Source organism: Falco punctatus, assembly GCF_963210335.1.
Source record: "Falco punctatus genome assembly, chromosome: 8".
NCBI classification, from domain to species: Eukaryota; Metazoa; Chordata; class Aves; order Falconiformes; family Falconidae; genus Falco; species Falco punctatus.
In genome coordinates this window covers 8,701,849-8,728,767 of record NC_137588.1, presented here as the reverse complement: position 1 = coordinate 8,728,767, position 26,919 = coordinate 8,701,849, and the positions used below count along the sequence as shown (strand labels likewise).

The 26,919-nt window shown below is 42.5% G+C and overlaps 1 protein-coding gene across 18 annotated transcripts in view; it reads right to left on the bottom strand.

Moving 5' to 3' along the window:
• The window catches only part of LRRFIP1 (LRR binding FLII interacting protein 1), a 109,626-nt gene that overhangs the window by 59,468 nt on the left and 23,239 nt on the right, over positions 1-26,919 (bottom strand). For 14 of the 18 annotated variants that reach the window (XM_080399831.1, XM_080399818.1, XM_080399829.1 and 11 more), the window contains exon 2: positions 1,757-1,843. In XM_080399831.1, coding sequence (XP_080255957.1) covers positions 1,757-1,843 — 87 coding nt within the window. Of the gene's footprint in view, positions 1-1,756; positions 1,844-8,040; positions 8,862-26,919 lie in introns of those variants that run through there. The other 4 variants (XM_080399822.1, XM_080399826.1, XM_080399833.1 and 1 more) reach the window with 3 other exon arrangements.

Below are 26,919 nucleotides of genomic sequence, written 5' to 3'. Positions count from 1 at the left end.
TGAACTACAAAACAGGTTGTAGTGGATATCTGGCTTAGCTTTCACTGTTAGTATTTCAGAGCGATAACCTGCGCTACTCAATTTCTATATATACAACGAAGTTTTCACAGATTTTCAGATCACTAGCTCTTCAGGTATTACTGCAGGAACATGCACGCAGGCTTTAGTTTTCATACCAAAACTTCAATTTACTAAGACACTCTTTACAGCATCAGCTTTTAATCTTCAAAGGGGTCATCAGTTCCATTAAGGTTATCTGCAAATTATATGGCAACACCATTGTCAGCTGCCATGACACCCATATTTACTTTGCTGCCCAAACAAAACACTTAGTGGTTGTTTACCACGGATCTTCTACAGGCTGCTCGGCAAGTCCCATCACTCAGGCTGAGGCACAGCAGGCAGCTTGACAGTACCAATGCTTATCTGCAGTCCAGGCTTTCTGACTGTGATCCAGGTTGCAAGAAACATCCTTCAAAAAGCAGCAACTGTAGCAGAAAAAGGCTCCTCTCTTCCACAAGCGCTGTGCTTACAGCAGTGCTCCCCCACAACTCTTACTCCCGGTGTGTTTGCAAGTATATCTAACCCTGCTGTGGCTACGGGGTGCTGAGACACATCCAGACATGCCTCAGCTAGGCAAGACACTCCAGCACAAAGCTGAGCACGGGCAAGCTGCCCGAGAGCTTCTTTTACAGGCTGATGACTGCAGCCTGCACCAACACCAGCCTGCTAGCACACCCCGAGCCACCGTTTAAAAAATGAAACTGAACCCTCCTCTGCACCCTAGAGCATACGTGTACATTTATACTTACTACGTATACCTACACGCTGCCCCAAAATGCCTTACTTTTTCCCTTTCCTTCAAAATCTGAAAAAGATTAAATTATGATTACTGTTGGGCCTGTTACATCAACTGTGCTATTTCATTAACTGCACATCAACAAATACAATTTTTAAGCCCTTCTGGTTCAGTCCACACATGCCAACCCATGCTTGTAGCCCCATTCTAATAGTTCAGCTTCTAGAGCTTGAAAACAAATACTGCTCTCGGTTTCTTGTAGCGGGGTGACATTTAGTACAGCTCCCACTTGTCAAACACAGCAGGAGAAGAACAAGACTTTTTGGTTTTCAAGATCATTCCTACGGTGGAAGCCCATGATATTCCACACTCTTACTATGCCTCTGCATGTCACTTGCTGATGGTACGAAACAACTACCTCTTCCAGAATTTGGGAGAGACTATACCAAGCATTTAATCTAAACACTCTGGAGAAGGTAACGTTTTGCCAGGTTCAGTTTCTATCATTACTCCTGCCAACAGCAGACCATCAGTTTTACAAAACAGGAGAGACCACAATGCCAGTTTCATAGCAACAAAGGAAAATGACTTACAAGTAGAGTTATACAAGGGCCTTGTCTTGTATAATGTATATGTAGATTTCTATGTTCATAGACTTTAACAAAGTGAGAATCCACTCCCTCCAATGCGCACACAAAAAAGCTGCATACTTCAAAGTTTAATATTAAACAATGATTACTAATCATCAGTATTTTCTGTGAATAATTATACTTGCTTCACCGAGATAAAATTCTTGCCAAAACCCATTTTTTCCACGCTATTTGTTGTTCTGTGATCAACATTATCTCTACACAGACTATTAATGTTTCAATAAAAGACAGATTAATGTTGCGTTCCAGGATCTCTGCTTACATTCAGGAAAGCTGATCAAAACACCCCCCAAAGACTCGACCATACCTCTTTCTGCTGTCTCTCCAGTTCTTTCATTCGGATCTCCCGTGCCTCTGCCCGTGCCGCTCGCTTTGCTGCAAGTCTTGCTTCAGCCTGCAAGTGGGAACACAGCAATGAAATAAAAGCTGGGCAATTCAGTGTGAAACACACTTGTCAAGCAAGGCATGAAATAAGGAGACTTGACTCGGCAAGACTGTAAACACATCTGTAGGAGTTAATTCCCTACTGCAAGTAATGGCCCTGCCTTCCATAACTTGTTATGCTTCGCAGTCAGGTAATACACCCTTGTGTAGGCACTACCATCGGTTAGCACTTGTGATTAAAAGTACACTCTGTGTTTCCTTAATTACTATTTGTGTGGATAGAGAGGGAACAGCGAGATTTATTTAAGAAAGGTGAGGTCTACCCTCCCCCCACCCCGTGGTGCAGATTATTTTTTATTGATGAATTAATTTGACCAAGAGCAAACACATTACGTGCCATTTTTCCTAACCGCTGACATTGCACACACACACACGGGCACAGGAGTTAGGTAAACACTGCTGTTCAGCATGACCACATACAACTAAGACTGAAATGATGGAGGTTAGGGAGTAGGGAACCTGAGAAAATGCACTAACTCAACTAAAGTCCCCAGACGTCCACATTCAAGTCCAAACCTCTCTGGAGTGGAAATCTGCCAAGAACGGGCCTCTCGGGAGATCTGCAGTGCTTCCTCATTTCAGGCCCACTGGAAGTGCTGGAACATGCTATCCAGTAACATTTTTAATATTCTGCTTTTAATCCCAGGCAAAGCCAGCCAGTCTTATAGAGAAAAATGCAAGATTAGCTCAGGCTTGGTACAGCACGACCACGAGCAGTTCACCCAGCGGAATTCAGAATAGCTCAGCAGGGAACAAAAGGCATGGCTCAGCTAGTCACCCTGGTGTTACACCCAGCTCCTCTGCTTCCGAAACCTTTACTGTAAGTACAGCATCCCATTTATCAGGAAAAACTGCAATATTATCAATGTCAAGCACATAGAAAATCAAAATGCCAGCATCTTTACTGACATCTAAACAGAAGAAAAGCCAGAATTAAAAAAAAAAAAAAAAAAAGTGGTGTTCAGTTATCAGTACTCCCCCCACTTTACTGCACTGCCCCTAAACTCAAACTGGTAGGCAGGCAGATTCCTTTTGATGACTATTGCAGCTCCCTGTTGTGCAAATACATTCTATTTAAATGAACAGAGTTTTTAATTCTTGCAACACAGACTTCAGCCTGAAAAATTACTTGTAGCAACGGAAAAACCTTCTCAGAGGATAAAACACACCCATGGCAGAAAGAACAAAGGGTTGGTTTTGCACAGAGCCCTTTCTCTTTTCAGTTCATTGCTTGAATTTCGAGGTAACTGGCTCTGCTACGGACAGAAATTGCAAAACACACTCACAGTCTCATATTTAGAGGACACCTCCACATTGCACCCAAAAATTGTCCCACTCTCATCACTGCAGGGTGCCATCAGAGCCAAACGCTGGCAGGCTCCAGGGTGCAGGGACATACTATTACCACAAGTGTTTTCAAGGGACCATGACTTGCCAACCCGAAGCAGTTTGTCTAGAAAAAAAAAAAACAACAACGAACCCACATCCCTGCTGCTGGGCAAACACAAGATGGAATCCCTGCCAGGCAGTGTTATGATTTACCTGCCGTGTTTGCAATGGTTTATGACACCCACTATATAAACATGCTCTAGGACATATGCTAAAGGTAAAAAATCACAGCGCTGGAACAAGTATGATATTGACTTGACGTGATCCATTGCAGTACCCTCAAGAAACGCTACTGTGAGTCTATCCCACAGTCAGTACCGCTGTGAATGCAGGATGGAGTCAGAGATGAGGACTGCTCCGGGCTAAGCATCACAAGAGGCTGCCAGGTGACTCATATGATGCTGCGTAAGGGTAACGACCACCATCTTTTGCCAGTAGCCATTCAAACACAGCATGCATTTACCCCAAGGAAGGGGAATCTTGCCCTGAGATCTCCAGCTCATTAATGATTTTTTGGCAGAGAGGGAACAGGAGATAATGCCTTTCCCTCCTTACAGTTTAGAGAAATACTCCCTCATCCTGAAATGTGAACTGTAAGTAGTCTCAAGGAACAGCACAAAAACAAAAAGTAAACAAACTCAAATCTGTACAAACATTTGCAAATTGCACCTAATTTAGGTGAAGAACAACATCAGTGCAAGCAATTAGCTATATTTTTCCCTTATGAAAATAAAAGGGCCCTAAAGCCTCCATAAGCAAAATATACCAAACAGTACAGAACTGTGTCCAGTTTTCCTCTCCTGCCAGAAAAAGACACAAGATTATTTTGATATTAACATTATTGTAGATGTCATCTTTATGAATTTCAATAGCCAGCTGAACTTACAGGCATCTAGTTTTTCTAATGTGAATGTAAAATTCAGGCATTGCACTTCACGTGTACACACATCCCCTTCCCTTTTCCTTGTAGGAGAAGGACCAAAGGATTTATATGCTTGCTAGCTATGTTACAGAATTATGTATCCTCCAGAAGTGAGCACAACATACAATGAAATAAAGCAACTTGAAAAATGGACAGGGGGAGGGGATACGGGAGTTTAGCAAGTTTTTCTCAGGCCTTCTTGAAAGCAAGGCTCACCAGTTCCCTAGATACCAACATCAACTACAGTTAAGTTAAATTCATTTTACTTTGTGCAACTTCATACACGTAACCTCTCATTTATTAGGATACATTTCACTTTTAAGTGGTAATCCATGGGGTGTCTCTATTCTGTTTCAGCTTTGCTGTCTTCTACCTGCTCAAGCAAAGCCAATCTGCAAACCTCTAAGACATCATGCAAGAGTAAAAAACACATTTTCACTTAGTATCTTTGAATAACAATGGCTTACATCTTGGAATAAGCATAATTTTTATTTATGAACTTTTTCTTTCCATAACCACACAGCTTACTAGCATGAAGGATCCTTCAATACAAACAAGACAAGCAATATTTCCTGGATCCTTTAAAATGACTTTTTAAGTTTTTAAAGTTAAAAATCTGCCATTGCTACATACTAGTACCTGTGCAAGAAATCAACAAATTGTTATTCCACCCAGAACACCAGTATTTTAAAGCAACTCTATCACATCAAAACAAAGAATTACAGAATCATTCCGGCTGGAGGTCTGAGTTCATTTGTGCCTGACAAAGGTGACGTGTAAGAAACAAACTCTTAACGCGTTTTTGAATGCACAACAAAATGAGACTACGGACGACAAGAAATACACAAGGAGAAAAATTTTTCAGTGCAATGATGTGATCAGTACAATAAGCACATTAATATTTCTGTGCTATAAATACCTTGATTTCTTGCACACCCTGCAAACAGCAAGTTTAACTTCACATTTCTCTCTCTGCGCTGCCTAAACCAAAACAAGCTTTGCCTGGATGACTTTGGCCTTCATCCAGCTCAAGCACTTGTCAGAGCCCAGACCCAAGTCACCTCTAAGGGCAGCAGCAGGAACAGACAACACAGCCTGCAAGAGACACAACTGAACATCATGAAACCACCAGCAAATTCATACAGACTCAGGAAATTCAGACTACAAAAGCTAAAATGAAAGTCTCAAGGTTGCCAGCATAAATATCTATTCAACAGATTCAAAAGAGGAAAAAAAATAATCAGTAAGATTGAAGGAAGTAATCTTAAAATCATCTAAAATTCACGAGTGACTCAGAGAGCAATACAGGCCTCGATCAAAAGTGACAGATCACTGGCAAAAACAGAAGAATAAAAATATGAAGCCTAATTACACTCATTACAAAGCTTTTGTAACTTCCCTTTTATGAAGTATTGCTCATCTGACAAGGAGAACTGGCAGATTCAGCCACACTGTGCATGTCATAAAAAAAAAAAAAATATCTTCCCAAGGGGCTTCTGTAAAGCCCCGAGAACAAAACCAGAGGAGATGGCAACCACACTGCCAAGATGAACATGGAAATGCACACCAGCTGAAGGATAATCGCCTTAATTTACGTGACTTGCTCAAATACTACAATCATACAGCCTGCATTTTTGTCTTTTTATTGTAGTCGCCTGGAATGGTTTATACCCACTAAGCCCTGAAACAAGTATGCTGTTGCAAAACGCTCATTGCTTTTGTTGGTCCACTTGCTCAGCACTTGACGCCCCTGCTTAAGGGTCACTTCAGTTTTAAAATAAAAATCCAGTCCTGTGCAGCAGCAGATCTTTACCCTGCCTTAAGGAGTTCAGTACATTTAGCTCCGAACAGGGAAAAACTAAAGCAGGTTGTAACCTGGTTCACTACTGAAATACAACTGCATCTGAAAAAAAGCCAAAGCAGGTATGTGATACCAGCGGGAAAGGGTGAGGAGCACCTTCTGCCATCTGCAGCACGAGGCACTGGGAAGTGGGAGTATGAGATCTGCAACTGCAGAGGAGTTACCCCCACACACCCCCTTTTTAAATACCACTCATCAAGATGAGGCGAGGTCTGGCTGTACCCACAGCCAGCGCTGCTGGGGCCAGCGTGTAACACACAATGTTTACGGAAGCGACGGCTTCCTGGCCCCGAGCGCAGCGTCGGGGAAGCTGCACATTCATTATCATTTTGATGACAGAATTATTTAGGTGACTTGGTTAGGTAGAGGCTAATGACATACATCCTGAAGGTGTGCATTCTCACAGCTTTTTCCTTATGAAATGTCCAAGAGTTCATTGTTCAACTGGAAGCCCCAAGAAACGGCCAACAAAGACAGGAAATTATGCTGCTTTTTTGAGCAGTGAAAAATGACTATGTTGACTTGCCACGCAGCTACATGCGTAAGAGTTTTCGATCTATACAAAGAACCCCTTAATTCTAATGTACTCAAAAATGATCTGCTTCAAAGACTAGCAATCAAAGTTAGTATCATATTTTTTGTGGAGGACTGAAGTGTTAGTTTGCCAGCAGCAAATCGTACTCAAAAAGCTTCTCTGATCCCACTGTCAAGAGGAGCTTTGAAAGACAAGTCGCTGACTAAACTACACCTACCTGCTCCCTGTATGCAAGTGCTACTATGTATTTCTGCAATAACAATTACCAGGCTGATTTAAACTTCTTGCCAACACGCTTGAGATACAGGCAGCAAGTCATTTTGGGGGCAAGCGTAATTTTTCATAATTGATGCCTTCCTGTTCCAGTATTCTGCATGTAAAGGTTTTTCCTCAAATATGCACTGTATTTATGTAAGTCATACCTCATCAGACAAAACAAATCTAATATGCTTTGTTGTACTTCTACAGAATTTAAAGCCTATGTAGGCAAGCAACACCTGATCTGCAATACTCCTGTGACACAGCTGACCAGCATTGCTATCAGGTAAAATTAGCCCTAACCCACGGCAAAGTTTTTCTCATCTCCACTTGAGTAACAAGTGACTTAAACCAGCAAGTTTCAGGAGCTTACTGCAAGTCATCATGCACTCCTTTACGTTGTAACAAGAGCATCTATAAATGACTTCTATGTTTAGAGGTCAAACCAGCATATTTACCTGACATTTTTTGCATCTGAGTTATAAATATAAACACACTTTGCACCACTTACTCATATGACAATGACCCTATGAATCACATAGGGCTCGGTCAATCCACATCCTGCCTAATCCCCCACCTTTCTCTTAAATGCAAATTAGTATTTAAAGGCAGCATATTCATGAACCTTTGCCTACACATCAGCATAAGGATTCCCTTCTAATGCCCACGTACCGGTGTCGCTGGTTAGACAGACGGGCCCATGACAGGTTTGCCTAACAGCTCCTCTCCCCTTTGTACAGTGACAGTGGCGAACCCCAGAGTGACAGTTTATGTCGAAGGATGATTAATTCCCCACTAACATTTTACGGTCCACAGGGGTGTTTGGAAACTTTGTTTAGAAAACATTTAACAGGTTGGGCTGCCGTCACTGCTCCCGTACCAAGCTGAGCGGTAAGCGGCGTGCGGTTCCGTCTGATTTTTAAAGGCCAGCCGTACCGCACGCCCCGCGCGTTGCGGTGAGCTGCCTCACGCAGCTGTCAGCAGCCGCCAGCACCCCCCTCCGCAGGGCTGCCAGGTGCGCACCGCGCCCGAGGAGCGCGCACAGCGCGGGGCGCGCAGCCCATCCCCGGCCGCGCCGGCGGAGCGCAGCCCCGCACGGGCGCACACGCCGCCGGTCCCGGCCCCCAGGGCCCCCCGAAGCGGGTCGGGGGGCGGGCGAGCGGCCCCGCCGCCTGGCCTTACCTGCTGCCGGGCGGCCGGGCTGAGGCAGTCGGCCGCCGCCTCCATGGCTCCCGCAGCCCCGCTTCCCGCCGCCGCCGCCCCGCGCTGCAGGAAGCGGCCCGGCCCTCCGGGGCGGGGCCGCGGGGCCGGCCCTGCCGGGGCACCGGCGGGCTGCGGGGGGCCGCTCCCGGCCGCCCCGGGCCCCAGCTGCGGGGTGGCCAAGGCAGCGCGGATCCCTCCCCCAGCCGCCAGCCCGCCTGCCTCTGCGCCAGCGGCCACCAGTCGGAAATCCCCCCCGCAGCCGTGCGACAGGCTTCCCGGCGGCCGGCTGCATCAGGCGCTGCGCTTCTGCAAACGGTTTCAAAGCTCATCACCTCCTTTTTGGAAGATAAAACCCTCCAGCAATAACCCAGCAACTCCCTGCTCCGTGTACATCTGCCCCCCGGGCTGCACATCCAACCTGCTTCTCCCGGCATGCCAGAGATAACGTTCAGAAGCACTCGAACATACACTTATAAATACATATTCACACCAACTACCATTTGCATCACTGAAATAAACCATGTTAACTGTTGTTAAACTGCTGCGACTGCATCGGTATGGTGCGTTGGGTTGTGCAGAGCTGTGCGTAAAAGGGGTGACTGATGCAGATATGCTGGCGTTGGTTTATTCGTTAAGAAACAGCAGTAATGTGTAAGAGTTTAGCGTGTAAACTCCAAGCAATTAAAAAAAAAAAAATGGGGCAAAAGGAAAGGCCGGAGGTAGAAAAAAAAAAAAAGCATATAATCGAGGTCTGAAAGTACTGCAGAAAAGTAATCAGGAATAGTGGCTGGGGAAAAAAAAAATATATTCTGCATTTCGAAAGGTGTCTTGTGATGACCTGGATGAGCCTACAACACACGAAGGGAAAAAGCAGAAGGATTTGAGAACACAAAGTGTTAAGGATTAGAGAACACAAGTGTTTTGAAATGGCATAATGCCCAAGGAAAATTCAAGGCACAGTCAAATCAAAAATCTTGGCTCCACGGAAATTAATGCCATCTCTCAATTCCCCTGATTTCATCCAAACCACCCCCTGATTCCCCTCAATTTCATCCGAAGCACACACACCCGTGGCATCAACAAAAGGGCAGGGAGAATTACTGAAGGTTACGCAGCTCATTTTATCCATTGCAACTTTGCGACGGCAACAATAGAACATCGGAGAGTCATCTCTTCCTGGCAGCGGATTCTCTCCGGTTGCAGAGAGGCACAACAGGTCATTCCTTAGCAACAAACCCTGCACCCTCTTTCCCGGTCAGCCCGGGCAGGTTGGGGAGCCCTGCGACGCCTCCACCCCACCGAGCTCATTCTTTCCATGAGCTGCCAGCCCAGTACTGAGAATCTGTTCTTTCACACTGGGCAGAGCACATGCTGCCATGCTGCTGGCAATATTTTAGCTAATTTTCAAGCACTGGTACTATTTTACATCTTGGTGGTAATACTTCAACCGGATTCATTGACAGACCCTGGACCCCAGCCATCTCCCACTGCCCCTGGAAAGGCCAGACATGCTTCCTTTAAATAAAAGGCATTACAGATGTCTAACTTGTACCCTGGCCCTAGGAGAAACCCTGCTTACGTGAGGGGAAGCTTTGTGTTTGTAAAATAGACTGTGGTTTTACAAAAGTCATGGAATCATAGAATGGTTTGGGTTGGAAGGGAGATGTTAAAGATGACAAAGTTCCTATTGCCCTGCCAGGGACAGGGCCACCACCTTCCACCAGACCAGGTTCCTCACAGCCCCATCCAGCCTGGCCTTGAACACTGCCAGGGATGGGGCAGCCACAGCTGCTCTGGGCAGCCTGGGCCAGCGTCTCACCACTCTCACAGCAAAGAATTCCTTCCTAATAGCTAATCTAGACCTACCCTCTCAGTTTAAAGCCGTTGCCCCTTGTTCTATCACTACAGGCCCTGGTAAAAAGTCTCTCTCTCTCTCTGCAATAAAGTCTTTGAAGTCTCCATCTTTCATTAAACTCCAAAATCACCTGTTGAGTCTACAAGTTATTTTTTTTCCCTTCACTACAGAAAAAAGGACCCAACTTTGCTTTTAAAAGGAAATCCAAACTGTCTTAAATCCACTTCAGTATGTGTATGAAAATAAAGAAACGAATGTATACAGAAATAATACCTGTTCCTGTGAAGCTGGAACGTATTCACATGCCTCAAAGGTATTGTTGGTTTTGGTTTTTTTTAATTAGAAAAAAGACAGGCTTAAGCTACTCTGGAAGATGATAATGGAGATTCAGTGATACACTATAGCCTTGTGTTAAATTTCTTCTTGGTCAGCCCGCTAGCTGGAGGGTATGACAGGTATGCCTGTGTAACCAAATGCGTGAAATGAAAGGGGAAAGGGAAGCCAGTCAGCCCAGCGTGCTTCACAGGCACTCAACATGCAATACGAGAAAACACCTGCAATTTAAATCTGTCTTTAACAGACACCCATTTTATCCCCCAGTACAGTTTATACTGAAATCAGGAACCAGGCCAAAGTAACATGATCAGGAAACACTTTCCTGTTCAGGTGGTATAACCCACAATCCTAAACCCATTATTTAAGGCTAATGAAGTTCCTGGTCTGCTATGTTTCCCTTATCCTCTGTCAGCAACTGCAAAGAGCAACAGAAATCTAGAATAATTGAAGGAAGACCCTGGCATGCCCTGTAGTGGTGCTTTCTGCCCCAGACAGTTGGCTGACTTGCCTGGAGACCCACCCCGAGTGCCGGCAACCTCTCCGCTCTGCCCTGCGATGCTGAGCAAGTCTGTCTTTTGCGAACAGCCTCGAGCCCAAGACAAGTTACACCCTAATTCCCAGAGATTGTTCAGCATTTAATTGTGGTGCAGTAAACAGTATCAAGCATTGCAGAAATCCAGAAATCGCCACCAGTTGTGAATAAGGCACTTCTGGGCTATGGCAACTCACCCCAAGGTAGCCAGGGGCCAGACACTGAACTTAATTCTTCAGGAAAAGCATGTGTTGCCTTATATGTAGAAGTTTTAACAGAGAAGGGAAAGGAAGGAGAGTGACGTTAACCGTGTAAATCTGAAGCATCGTTAACAACGCAGCATGACAAAGTATGCATATTTTCATTTTAGCTGAAAATAGACAATTTGTTCTGGTTTGCTTGGTTAATGAGAATTAACCTCCCTTTACATTCACTGAGAAATCTGTACAGTTTTTGTACTGTCACTTGGAAGATACACTAGAGATGTGAGTAATTCCTACAGAAGGCATAAATTACTGAGGACCCGCATACACCCACACACCTTCTAATTACTTTCTAAGTCCATGTAGAAACCAAGATGTTTGTTTTTATTTGGTTTTACTTGAGAAAGCACTTCATCCATACCTCAGGATAAATTCAAACACACAAGTGTACTGTTGATCTGCTGGGCAGGAGCTGAAGAAGGGCCAGGAGGTCTTTTTCATACTAGCAAACTTCCATTTCTCAGCAACACAGAGCTGACAGCATTCAAAACACACACTTTAGCATGTTTGAATTGATCTTTTATGAAACGAGGCCCATTCTGCTAGGCAGGTCCTGACAGATTTCCCAAGAACAGGAATTCTCTGCACACCCACATACAGTCTTCCTCATCCCTCCTGGCGCTCGACACTCCACCAAACCCTTCAGACAAGGCTAAATAGAAAGCAAGTGTAACAGTTCTGTAACTACAGGAGCTGAGCCACAATCTAGGAAGCTGGTGATGCATTTTACTTGTTTGCTTGCTAAAGCTACTTAGCACTGTTAAGCTGACAGCGGTTAGCCCTTGCCCTTCCAGCTGCTGCTATGTCACTTGGGGGAGCAGGGGGGTACAGACAGCACCTACAGAACACTGACTGAAAGTGGGTACTAGTCTATCTTTTCTTTTTTTTACCTCCTCAGAAATGAAGGGTCTATCTAGTCATACTTCCATCATATTCAGAAAGATAGCCGAAGTACCTCAAGTTCTGCTAAATATTGTGAATTCAGCGCACAATTCTTGTGTCTGTGCATTTCCCATTTGAAATAAGAGGGATGTTAATTCAGGGAGCTATATAAGCAGGAAGAATGTTCACGATGGAAATATGCATTACAAGTACTACAATGCTAAGTTGAGCATAAGAAAAGCAGGCAACAGGGGAGATTTGGCAGGGGGTGGAGAATCAGCTGACATTTTTCAGAAACCTGGTAGATTAACTGTGAGTTCATCTTAGGTATGCCTAAGCAGAACGCCCCCCCCCCCCCAAAAAAAAAAAAAATAAAATTACTGCACTTAGGACAGCAGCTAAGTTTCTGATTACACAGACTCCTTATTTCTCCATAGGGAACACACTGCACCTTTGCAAACATATATACACGTACCACAAGAAAAAAAGAAAAAGAAAAAAAAAAAAAAAAGCATGCTTGCACACAACAGAATGCATTCCTCCACAAATAGACCTAAACCCTAAAAATCAGTTTCACAGAAGCACAACCCCTTACCTATAACTACCAAGGAGCTGCATCAAAAGGAAGAGGAAAAGACTGTACAGTCATCTTCGAGTTAATATTAAGATCACTGACAATGCGAGCAAATTCCAAGGACGCCTGGCCCCTAACACAGGTCACACTCAATTGATTATTTCTGACTTCAGGATGTGTTGTGCCAGAGGTAGTTTAAAAGACATAGAAGCAGGGATCCAAGTAGCAATAAAGTAGACAAAACTTTTACAGACAGGTTTAAACACCGAAAAAACCTGCAACACAGAGCATATTGGCTCCAGCTCGGCACACCCCAGAATTAATACTTAAACAATACCAGCAGCCACCTCCCAGCGCTATCCATTATGTAACTCAGCTTAAAACATTTGTGCGTTTCCTTTATTTTCTTCAGTTAGTAACTTTTTTGGTGGACTTGGCAGCATTAGGTTAATGGATAGACTCCATGATCTTAAAGGTCTTTTCAAACCTAAACAATTCCATGATTCTTAGAATTTCGGCAGCATCCCTACATACCAGATTTACAACTGGCTTTCCAAACAGTGGGAACAGACAAAGAAAGTCTCGTTTTGTGGAGCAAGTTGCTGGAAAGTACTTAATATTAGAAGAAAAAATTGGTTAGTCTAGCCCTTCCGCCCCTAGTCTTGTTCTTCTGATGTTCAAGGAAGTCTATAAAAAAATCCATGGAGTAACACCCATCTGAAGTCACAGAGACAGAAAAAAACCATGCATGTATCTCACTTCATCATCCCTGTCTGCTGTGGGCATCCTGGCACCCTTGCAGCTCAGCTGGCAAAGTTAACAAAACCTCCTTGTAAACCGTAACCAAGGCAATGAACTCAAGTATACACAACCGAGTGCTTCTTAGGAAAACAATGTCCGGTTTTCATCACCAAAATGTACTGCCAGTATCAACAGATTATTTTCTACTGAGGCTAGAATGCGACACAGCAAGGAGGAAGGAAACTGCTGAACCAGGCACAAGCGTTTCTCACCACACTTAAGTCAGACAAACCAAATCATGCTAGCGGGGAAGCTAGGAGATTTTTGGGTAGCCTATACGTGGCATGTTTAGCATTCAGCTCAGGGAATCCATTCAGTTTCAAACTCAAAAGCAATGTCGTCATGAACATTTGGATATCAAATATATTAATGCCCAGCTACTATCAGAAAGCTTCAGAAATTTGAAATATGGGTATATGAAAAGTTATATGATCTTTCCATTTCAGAAGAGACAGATTTTAAAATAGTTGCCATAAGCCAATAAATTCCTTATCTAGTCTTAAACTTTTCTATTCCTTTGCCTAACAATGAAAAAAAAAATCTACAGAATTTTAAAAAGATCAGACCACAAAACCCCAAGTTTTGGTTAGAAGCATCTTACAGGACTCAAGTATACAGACATCTGTCTAAAATATACACACACAAAAATGATCCAGTAAGAGACTTGTAGAAAAGTGCTCCTCTGCTGGGGTATCCACAATATTAGGCTTTGCCATTTCCCAGGCTCTACCTCAAACCTAATCAGCTTTCAAGGGTTGGAAGCTGCATTAAACATTTCCACCGTGACTAAAAATTTTGCAAGTTAGAAAACCAACAGCAGTTTCAAAGAATACCACACAGAAGGGCAGAGGTTCTGCACTTCAGACCTAGACTCCATCAGGGACATTAGGTGGGGAAACACAAGCAGTGTTTGAATTCGAAAACTGGAAGTGACACAGGTACCTCATGAAGCTCTCCAACTCAACACACACACACAAAAATAGGCTTTTACTGTGTGAACTGGATATTAGTTGCCAAGTCCAAAAATTAAGACTTACAGCTAATTATAATTACGATTTCAACCCAAATATTTGCTTATATTCACTACAGAGAATAAGCTAGTATGACATCTTAAATGTACAACGATCATGTCTTTACCTTGAAGATCCTCTGAAAAAAACTGATGAATCTCCTTATTAAACATCTTACCAAAAAAATCAACGGTTCACTTTGTACAGGAAAATTGGACACTTCTCAAAGGGGATGATAAGGACATCTACAAAAGAAGACTGACCAAAAGAACTGTTATGGCATTTCCCATGAACACCCTAGCTGCAACCTAAAATTATTTCTCCCCCGCATCGGGCTCGTTCACATGATGAAATCCTACAAGACTGAAGTTTGGTAGGAGACTAAATGAGAAGTTTTTTCATGGAAAGTTTTTCTTGCAAGGGCATTCCAAGACTCATTTCTTATTTTGCTTTTTTTAAAGTTTCTCAGAATGCCAGAGCTTTGTTTTTCTCTTTTCATTAATTCCCAAGTGCCAGGAGCAGGGTGTACGTACGAACAGGCAGACGCTGCCCTCTGAGATGCTGATGGTGCTGCTGCGAATTATCTGTGTTTAAGGGGTCAGCATTCTTGGTCTTCTTGCTCAATATTTTGAGCCAAAGGCTGGGAAGAGGAAGATGGGAAGAGATCCACAACTAATGAGGAATTTACACATGAACGTTGTCCACTTCAGAGAAACATTTGCTTGTATGTTTGCCAGAAAACTCATCTCACAGATATAATTTAAGCACGTGACCAGAGCCTGGAAAGTCTTGTTGACACAGACCTTTTTCCCCCCATAAAGAAAGATAATGTTTATTCTGCAGAACACTGCAGTGAACAGCATGTACAGCTCTACAACGCAAGAGACAATTAGGGAGTTGTGCCCTACTTCATAAATTATATTGCCATGCAGTCACAAGGGGACACTGCTAAAAATATAGTCTATACAAAAACTGAACTCCACCACGAGCCTGCATGGATTACCAAAAGTTTATCCTGCCACAAGGAACTGATCTTAAAACACCTGTTAAAAGTGACATATCCTGTAATCATTTCCATAGATCCTAGAAGTGTCCTTCAATTCAAACAAACCCTCTCCATGAGAAAATGCTAGAGAGTTCAAAGTGGCTTCAGAGGCAAAATTCAGAAGAAAATTACAAAATTCTACAGAAAAGTAGTTCTGGATTTCCATAATAGATTTCCATAAGCACTGTAGCTCCACTGCAGCTTTAGGAAAGCTCTGCAGAGGGATCTGGAGAGGCTGGACCCACGGGCCGAGGCCAGCTGTATGAGGTTCAACCAGGCTCAGTGCTGGGTCCTGCACCTGGGTCACACCAGCCCCACACAGCGCTACAGGCTTGGGGCAGAGCGGCTGGGAAGCTGCCTGGAGGGAAAGGACCTGGGGGTGCTGGTGGACCAGCCAGCTGAACATGGGCCAGCCGTGTGTCCAACCGTGTGCCCAGGTGGCCAAGGCAGCCAACAGCATCCTGGCTTGTGTGTGAAACGGTGTGGCCAGCAGGGCCAGGGCAGTGATCATCCCCCTCTACTCAGCACCGGTGAGGCTGCACCTTGAACACTGTGTTCAGTTTTGGGCCCCCTCTGGAGCATGTCCAGAGAAGGGCAAACGGAGCTGGGGAAGTGTCTGGAGCACAAGTCTGATGGGGAGCGGCTGAGGGAACAGGGGGTGTTGAGCCTGGAGAGGAGGTGGCGCGGGGGGGGACGGACATGATCACTCTCTACAACTGCCTGCAAGGAGGTTGCAGGCAGATGGGGGTCAATCTCTTCTCCCAAGGAACAAGTGATAAGACAAGAGGAGATGGCCTCAAGTTATGCCAGAGGAGGTTCAGATTGGGAATTAGGAAACATTTCTTCACCAAAAGGGTGGTCAAGCACTGGGACAGGCTGCCCAGGGAAGTGGTGGAATCACCATCCCTAGAGGTATTTAAAAGATGTGCAGCTGTGGTGCTTAGGGACAGGGTTTAGTGATGGACTTGGCAGTGCTGGGTTAACAGTTGCACTTGATGACCTTAAAGGTCTTTTCCAACCAAAATGATTCTATGAATCTATGATTCCAGAGCCTGGAGATGGGAAGATTACTGTATACATAGAGCATACCACTTCAACTGATATTTAGCAAGAAGTAACTTGTTTCTGTGAAAAAGCAGAATAGGGATGAAGGAACAATTCCAGTACAGGCTGTTGGCTGACAGCTCTGCAGAAGCATGCTACAGCTTTAAATCCTGACCAATTTTCTATAGGTAGTGTATTTGGCAGAGGAATAATGGAGTGCCAACTAACCACATTTACGTCACTTCAACTGGCTTTTTCTCTCAAAATAGCTCTAATCAGTAAGTGGTTTCTCCCACTAGAGAAGAATTTGGATACCACTCTGCAGCTGTTATCTCGAAGAACAAAACCACACGTTTTATACACCCTGTACAATACTACACTCATATGCTTTAGATCAAGACTATTACTCATGTAAAATAGTTTTGAGGGAGTCAACATTGAACTTGGAAACAGCTGGATCGCTCATTCAAGTAAATAAATCAGAACTGTTGAGGCTACGATGATACCTAGAAGGATAAAAATAAACAAAAACTGCTAACTGACAGTATTGGCAAATATGAACCAGAATTTCACAAGAAAAGCATACAAAGCTTCGCACTGTTGTCTCCTGAAATACTTATATGCATGAAACTACATTCAGTGGTTTCTTCCACTTGCTTTACCCAACTTCTTCTTTACAAAGAAGAAATTTCTCTTTTACAGTGACCACACAGATCCTTTCAGTTCTCCCTCTTAGATCAGCAGTGTTTTGCAGTGACCGTTTTCTTTGTTTAAAATGTAGATAAAACCAAACGTCAAAACACACAAGTAGAATGGTTGTATTCCTGAACACTTTTTAAATACTGTATTTCTGTGATTGTAGAACAGCCTTTGTGATTAGAGTCACACAGAGTTCACTGCAGACTTTAGAGGGCTTAAAGCAATCTGACTGAAAGAAGGGCACTATGCAAAGAGGGGGTACCTAAGGTAGATAAAAGCTTGTAAAACCATCCCATAGTAAGTCTATATTATGTACAACTCAAAAGGCTTTAAGTCTTTCTTCATTACAAAATGTTTACGTTTGGCATTCTGAATTTCTTTCTTTGGAGATAAAAAACAGCACGCTGCTTGTAATACAGACACTGGTGTTATCCGGGTAGCACAAATGAATCTGTAACATACAGAACCGGATAACTTTTGTTTAAACCAAATATAAAGTGAAAGATGAAGGATAAGTTACCACTTTAATGACCCTGCATTCTTGCTAGATAGATATCTTCATGTGATATCACAATTAAGTAAATAAGTTGAAGTATGTTTCAGACTCTTGGTGCTTGAATGCCATTTCTTTCCAGCAAGGGAGAAAAGCTACAACCAGTGTTCCCCACCAGGACCAGTCCACAGGCATCCAGCACACAGGGAGGTCAGCAGAAAGACTCTTGGTAAAGAAGCACACAAAGTTAATTCATCCATTTGTACGTATTACTGAAGAGCAAAAGCATTTATCTTGACCATGGTCACAGAGAAAGTAAGCACAATAATCAAATTTGGAGCCTGCAATAAACAGCAATATTTCATCTGGCTTCTTCACAACATAAACACAGGTTAGGGAGGGCTCTGGGGCTGGGCGAATGCCAACATCTTTTTGAGCATGGACATAAACAAAGGCTTTGTTCCTGACTGGTAAAAATATAAGAGTATAAATAAGAACTGAAATTCAGGGACTGCTACAAGCAATGTAATCTGTGGGTGCCTCATTCTTGTCTCCACTGAACTGCAAATTTCATCTGAATAAAAGTTGGCAAATCTTGATCACAGCTCTGCACTTACAGCACATTAAAATGTAGATACAAACCTCAGCAACTCTTTAAAACTATGTTCAAACTATCAATCCAGAGAAAAGAAAACACAAATTTTGAAGTAAACATTACTGATACTGTTCTAGAGATTACCCAGTCTGTGACAATAAGTGATATAAAGCTTTAAGAAAGGGCATAAATACAAGATTCAGTTCTATTTTGTTTCTCAAATCAACTGCACCTACTTTTTGGTTCAATTACCTTAAAGAAAAACAAAAAGGCAACCAAAACCCCATCTTTACTTGCATTACAGTAATAATTCACTGTAAATGTATTTTTTATGTGTCCACCAACACCACTGGGTCTCCACAGAAGCACAGTCTTTGTATCCAGACAAGTTTCAGACTGATTTATTCTTTTAAAGCCAAGTAAAATAAAGATCAGAAGTTTCAGGTAATCCTGAATGCTGTCCCGTATTATGTGCTCTTGAAGAGGTACAGGGGCAGTAATAGATTTCAAATGTTATCAAATACCCAATAGCTGGTCAGACACTAATGAAATGTCCAGTTCTTGGCCATGAAAGTTATATAGTATTGAAAAATTATGCAAACAGGTAGTGTGAAGTAAAGATGATAAGAGATAAAGGAAAAAAAACCTGCTGAAAATACTGCAGAGCAAACAAAGCATGCAGCGGGGGTATGCAGAAAACATCAGTGATTAAATACATGATGAATACCAAACATGAGACCACAAGAGGGAAGGGAAATAAGATACTAGTGAAAATGAGAAATCAGGAAGGGGGAGAAAAAAAGAAGGCCTAATAAAAGCATAGGATATAAGCACCAAAGCCTGGGGGAGTCAAGACTTCATAGCCATTTCCAGTTCCTGTACAAAAACAGTTCAACATCAACTGAACAACTTCCAATGCTAAGACAAATTGTATCATTATTTTGAAATGGTGTAAGACTGAAATTAGTATGTGAACTGCTGTTATTTCAGTGTCATGCTAATGTGGGACCCTTCCATTTCGCAACAGGTCAGAACAATTTGTCTCTTAAAGTTTCAGTGGGAAATTTTTAAAGAGCTTTGTGCCAAGAACGAGTCAGTGAAGTTGCACGGGTCTTTGCCGTCAATTCGGAGCAATTCAGAATTCCACTGTGCTTTAGTTTCTTCTCTAGAGACTATACGTCCCTCTGACGGAAAACAAATACAAGTAAAATCTTCAGACACAACACATTACATATGGCAATGTTATGCCAGCAGAGCAATTGAGAAACTACAAGAAAAATTAATCTTTCACATAGCTACAATGTTTGTATCTATTGGGTATACAGGACAGCACATAGGAAGCAAACAGAGCTCTTTTGGGGAATTTAGTTTTCAGGAGTGACTTCTGCAACATAGCAGCTCTCTGCAGACAAGTGCAGTAGCCTGTGAATTGCAACTCAGAAGCCCTGACTACAGGAGAGGAAATACAAGAGAGATCTTAACACTCTCAGTATAGCAAGCCCTTGCCGAGTCTGGTACCATTATGACAGAGATTTCTCTCTGCTTCTATGAAAAAGTAAATCAGACTATATACTAATAGCACAGCAGGGTAAGTTCTTGAAAAAAAAAATTAATTAAATTTTAAAATTGAATTAAATGCTTTTACAGATTTAGTCCTCTTTATACAAAAGAATGCTCTAATTTGTAGAGGTATGTGGTGAAGCAAGTATTAAGGATCAATCTCCCATACAGTGTATCAGAGGAGTACTACTGATTAATTATTCTATCTAAAAAGACAAGAGAATGAACTTCAAGCTTACTTAAACTGGCCTGAAACCCACAAGAGGGAGCAGCAATCAAGCAAAGCAAACATTTTTTTGTGTTTCTAAAGAGACAGCACTTCCATCACACAAAGCTGGATCCCTGAGTTTTCAGTATAAATGTTTAACTACCTGACTATTCAGTCATTGAGGATGTGGATGAAAATTATTTGCAACTTTTTAATCTGACCTTGGGATAACAAAGAGGTTAAGAGACCACAGCAGAAGGCATACTCCTCTGTATTCCTACTGAGGACATGGTAATTTCTCCTTTAATTATTCCGAAGTGCATTTCGACCACCTGTGCAAAGAAGCAAACAAACAAAGGTGGCGGGGGGCTGGGGATATTTAGAATTTGTGTTAAATTTCCAGATCCCCCCAGACCCCCCAAAAACCACAAATCCTAGCTAATTTTATTTTGCCAGTAATTTAGGTTTTATATCCTCACTCTCTCCTTCATCAATGCTTTTGAAGAACCTCAACAAAACTCACACTTTTTCCTTTAACTACCAGCCTTTCAAAAGGCAACAGCTTCCGTGTTCAGCATCGCTTCAACAGAGCAGAAAAAAACATATTAAGAGGTTTGAAAAGGTTCACAATATTGTTTCTTGCAGGCTCCTGCAACCAGATGACAGCCTTGTTTAAATGAAAGAATAGAAACAAATAAGACAGCAACATGCTTTGCTGACAGTTAAGATTATTTTTTTTTTTAAATAGGAGCTCCTCAGAGCTCAAAGCAGCAGCTGAAGACTCAGCTAAATGCTTAGAGGCAGAACACCTCACATCACTTTGTCTCCTACCTCCCAGCCCAGTATTTCAGGACCTATTATTAATTTATTGCCTTTTCCTAGCTAAGAACAGGAATTTTAAAGAGAGCACATTCAAGTATAAATTGCAATAGAGAGGGGAGACTGATGGAAAATTCTTGGCAGAAGAATACTTTGAGATAGAATTTATCTACATGCTCTAAGGCAGTCCCAGGAGGGCCAACAAAGTGCAGACGAGTGGGCTGCTGTTGTAGGAGCTGCAGCACCAGCCAGCTACAACCCACCCAGTGCCAGGGAGCCAGCCCCATACAGCCTCTGCTTGGGGAACAGCTCCCTCGGGCTTTGAGCCTGCCAGTGTGGCATCCCACCAGCCCCATACAGCAAGGCCAAGGTGGCAGAGTCTCCCATCATCAGTTTTTCTAGCAGCTCCTGAAGGGTGAGTTTGGGCAACTTCTCATCCCCCCTGCACTTTTTGTTACTGCTCTCCCTTCCCAGGTTTCTCCCTCAGGGATTTATTCACAGTCCTCAATAGGTATTTCATTATATGCACACCCTACTCACCGGAAAAAGGGGAAAAAGTAGGAATCTAAATTTAATTGAAACTATGCCTTGGGTCATAAAAAACAAGTGAGCATTTCACATTCATCTGCAAAATCCAGTGCAGTGGCTAAAAAGTCAGTATCACAGACAAAAAAACCAAACAAACCCAACACAAAGCAAACCCAAAACCCAACCCAGTTTTCCATGTTCTGGGTTCCTTTGGGAACAGACCTTACACACGTCAGTTGCTCCAACAGAGACTTCAGTAAAAGCTCTGACCACCCCTCATACTTCCCTGACTCTTTTAAACCATCTGTTATGGATGCAAAATTACTTTAAGCCACAGATATACAAAACATAATGGGTTTGAGAGACATGGCTGCCAGAGAATAAAGGACTTGCTAGTAACCACTCAAAAATGTTGATGTCAAATATTAATAGTCACAATACAGTCTACTTACTAAAGCTAGAGTAGGCTTCTAGGTTTTATGAAAAAAAAAAAGCAATACATAAAAGGAAGTTATATACCAGAATATCTTCCATTTATTTTCTTAGCTCTTGATTACATTTCATGTTTCACGGAGAGTAACATTTCAGAGAAGATTCACAGCAGCATCTCCAAAGCTTTAGTGATGCTTACAGCTGTATCATCTCACACAGTCAGACAGCACAAGTGTTTAAACCAAATAAAATTTGGAGAGAAGACCTCAAAGCCTTTCACGTCGCCAGAAGCAACGATGCTTTTAATAGGTAGCAAATCTCTGTGGCTCAAGAGCACCAATTAACCAGGGGAGTAATGGAGCTCCTTGTAAACCCAAGATGTTGCCTGAAAGGAAAAACATATCCTTGAGGTCACTAAGAATTCCTCGTGACCTTTTGCAAATGCAGATAAATCCGTTAGTCTGTTGGACTCCAAATGTCCAGCTGTTCTTCCCTGGCCGCCACATGAGGATATTGCGCCAGTGTACTTTATACAGTTGTGAAGCACTCCTGTCTCCTGCATTACAAGCAGTGCACTGATAAAAATGTACACTTGCCAAGCCAATTAAAACAGGAAAAAAAATTCAATCAGTTGCAACTCAAGGGCACAAATGCCAAACTTACTCAGCTACTCACAGCAAACACCAGTGAAGTAAGCAGCACTACCTGACCATTTTAAATGGCTCTTCAAAAGATCCAAGAGCTGCTGCAGATTAAAATATTACCTAAAATACTGCATGAATAAGTTTAAGATAGAGCTTCTGACAGTAACTAGATACAAATTGAATTATGGAAAGACTTACCTGTCTAAGTCCAGCATAAATCTTTAGTTAGGAGTGCATTTTAAATACACTCTACTGAATCTCCAGATATTGCATGCAACTTATGGAGTAAAACTTGTTAGGGAATGAAAGTGTGTAAATATAGCACACAGCTTGGATATGCTCCATCTACAAGTAACTGAGAAAGCCTACTTTCACCTTGCAAAAGCAGTTAACGCTATAGGTGCAGCCAACACTGAGGAACAGACTTGTGAGCTATTTATACACAGAGATAAAGGTGCCAAAAAAGTTTTTTAAAAACCTCGAGGTCATCAAGTCTCAGTTTATCTAGGAGATGTAGTGTTCCTGCTATATAGCCACTTCTTCATATAGTTCCCAGCAGAGGACAAGCAGAACAAAGTAAAACAGGGGAGCAATGCACTGCTGCTCTGAAAAACACATTTAAACAAGTGAATGCAGAAGCTAGAAACATTCAGTATTTGGCCAACAGATTAATGCAGTCAGCTTAGTACACTGGGCATGTGTTAACAGCAGGTTTAAGATTTCCTCCAAATAAAACATGTGGAGCTGCAGGGTTTTGCACCATGACGCACTTAATGAAACTACCACTTCACAGTGGGTAGCGGTACCACAAAATCACGTCACTGCTCCATTCATAAGGAGACTGCAGAATTACATCATTATTAACTTGGAGCTTTTGAAATTCTGGAAATGTCAAGGGTATCTGGAAACAACCTTGAATGCTCAGAGGACACTCCCCAGTTACGTTAATGGCCTGACAAGAGCCACAGTCAGCAAAGTCTGCTTTACTCAAAGCTTACATTACCAAGACTGGAAAAGCCATTGAACTATGTAACTACAGTTTATACAAATCCAGTACAACATCCATAGCAGGTCTGGGAAAAGCAAGGGTAAATCTCTTCAAATGGAAGAAGCTCTGCCATAAACCCAGCTATATACTAGAAATAAGCATGATAAACAATCCAGGTTTTGACAAAAAATGTCATTATAACCATTCTGCTGCAAAAAACTGCTTGGAGATACTCGCATGCTAAAAGAATTTCCATCAGGTCACCATAATGCGACACACTACACCTGCAAAGACACTACAGCCAATATCCTGGCAATTACCTGGACACAAGGAAACATTATACACAAGAACAGGTCACAGAGCAATCAGTATCAAAGTATCATAGTAGCTAGAAATTAAGAAGTCAGATAATATTTCTAAGTGTGTCAAATACCCCGTATTATTTTTTATCTGAACAGCAGGAAGGCAATCCATTCGCTAATTAAGAAACAAGTTAGTGCACAACAGCATCTTAAGGAAACTACATACAAAGATATGCCCGTGGAAATAGCTCTTTAGCTATGCAAGAGACAGCCTGTTTTTTAAGAATTTAGGCAATGTCTAATTCAGGAGTAACAGGTCACTTCATACTAAGCGCATATCAGAATGTGCTTTACAGCAGGCTAAATGCTAAGCACTGATACCGAACACTGGTAAGCAGCAGCCAGAGGCCACAGAGCTCCTCAGGCCAACCCCTACTCACTGGCCAGTTCTTCCACTTCAACTTCGGAATAAGGCATCCTCACCCCAAATACTGCTTTGAGGGGTGGGAGGGAGGGATACCCCTCTGTTCTCCAACATTTCCAAACAGCAGCAGAGATACACAGTGGTTTCAGTAGAGAACATCCACAAAACACCGATCCTTAAGAAATGCCTTGGGGCTGCATGCCTTCCCGTTGGGCACACTGCAGCTTCTCTCCAGGGCCCCTGGCAGGCAGCCCAGCAGCACTCTGCTGATGTCCTGCTGTCCCACTTCCCGGCAGAGACTGAAGCCAGTCATGTACAGACTATCAGGCAGGGACTACACTTGGACACTAAGTCCAATAAGCCCTGTGTCTCCCTGTTACACACTGATGTCATTTTACTTTCTGCATCAGATACAGGGCACTACTAAGCTTATCACAGATGGTAAAACAAAAAAAATCCAAACCACATGCTTTGAAGAATCATGTCCAAGCTTGACTCAGAAGATGCCACTTTTAAATACAAGTTAAAAGGAAAGCCTAGCCACTCAAATGCTCGCTGTAAAGGGTGCAACGCACACACTGCAAGCATACTACGCTCATGCTTACAAGTCCAACTCTCCAGCAGCCACTTCTGAACCAGAAATTATTTGTCATTATCTGCCCTCATCTGACAGAGGATTTTCCTACTAGAAACACAAGCAGGCTGACTAATTTTGGATACTGATTTCTGATACAAAATTGCCCTTAGTTTGTTCACCAGGCTCAGGTTTAACACTTCTGAAGATGAATCATCCAGATCAAGCGTAACGGAATATCATTACAGCTCTGTTGCAGTATTTACACTTCACAAGTAAGTATCTACTTCTGTACCCTTATTTGTAAAATATCCTTTTAACCATTCATGTTTTGGTGGCATTCAGAGTCCAACTGAGATCACAACTCACCTGTCTAAATATTTACACTATGTAAGTACTATAGTTGTGATGGACAATGCCGACCAAGTATAACACTGATACCATTACCAGGTCAACATAAACTACTTGGCTGACCAAGATTAAACATGATAGTTGGTCTATATTAGATGTTTCAAGCTGTTCAGCTTTTGTTCTCAGAATGACACACAGATAGCAAACTAGGTGACAGCTTTAGTATGCTACTACTAGAATCTACTCCCCACTTTCATGGAGACCCGTGTGTCTTAAATACTCTGGAAAAGGAAAAAAGCTTTCTGCCACAGTCACTGCAGAGTTGTATACTCCCACCTCCTCAGAAAAAAAAAAAATATCCCACCATACAGCTTTCATTCTAGCCATCTCTTCTATGCAAAAAACTAAAGTATATAGAAACTATTTATCATCTTTCCCTCCTTGCATAGTTTTTGTTAGTCCTGTAGATTTCCCATAAGTATACTGTTGGGAGTATTGATCATTCTTCCCATATAAGAAACTGTATCTATTCAACCTTTTAAATTTTGCTATGATATTGTATCACTTGAAATAACAGCCATCCCTCACCACCACCAAGCCAGACGAAGCGTTTATTTTCCCTTAATGATATTCAGGATTGAGCTTCTGCCATGTCCTTACATCAATTTCACTGTAACAGAAAGAACTCTAAATAGGCTGATTATTATCAGTCCCATAAAAACCTCTATCCAGAGGATCGATGAGGTAGGTACACACAGACCAGCCCACAGAGGCAGCTGCAGAACCTGAATATTCACATGGTGAAAGCTTTGGTGTTTACAAGAGGAATTCACACATTTGTCCTGTGCTGAATCCGTACCTCCTGCACTATTCCCCTTTCACAGCTCGTGGGCAGCCACTGCTTGATTCAATCTCCTTAGGGCATTAATACACACTGTTAGCACAGCAGCTGCCACCCGTCCTGCTCTGTCCTCCAGAGCAATGACAGCTCCGGTCTTAACTAGATGGATACAAGCGACAAGGGACAGATGGCAAAAGTGTACTCACCATGTGCTCCCTTCTGCGGGAGATACACGGCTTCACAAGTCTATTGCACTAAGAAAAAAGCCTGACTTGGACTGCTGACAGATGCTAAGGGATACTTCTATATGACAACAGATTACAATTCCCTTTTCCTTTGTTCAGCTTTCAAATCCAGTAGCAGTGGCACAGCTGAACCAAGACTGCCCATCACTTCTTGTCCATCCACAGACTCCCCCATAGGGCAGTAAGGAAACAATTTCTTTGTTATTTCTCCCGTGGTATCTCAGTATGAAAAGAAAGAAAAAAAAAATTAAAATTGGCCATTTTTCATTACATTCATGCTGTGAAGTTTCCCCATGACAACACAGCTGATTTGTGCAACAGTTATTTCTGTCATTAATAAAAGAAAAGATCAGGGAAAAAAAAGAAAATTGAGTAAGAAAGGGAAGGAAAGAAAAAACAAACCCACCCTACTGCTGGAAATATGACCCAAGTGTTAAGAAATGGAGTCTGACTTACAAAGAGTACCAGCTACACAACTGGTAACAACACACTCGCTCACTGGTGTGACAGCATCTGGCAAAGGGGGAAGAAATGAGGCTTCCAAGCCCTGTTTATTATAAAAACTAAGACGTGATCTAGCTGCGAGACTAACACGAGAAAAAAAAAAATCAAATACTGACCTATAGTTCTAAAATTAGTTTCGTTAAATGCATTTACTACTAGCAAATGCCATTCAGATGACATGAAAGCCAAAAGAGGACATTAGAAAGCTGTGTGTTCCTCACAGCATATATCACCCTCCAAAAATAGATTTCTTCATGTCTAATAGGTATCAATGCTTTTCATAAACATAATTATTAGGGGTTTTCTATG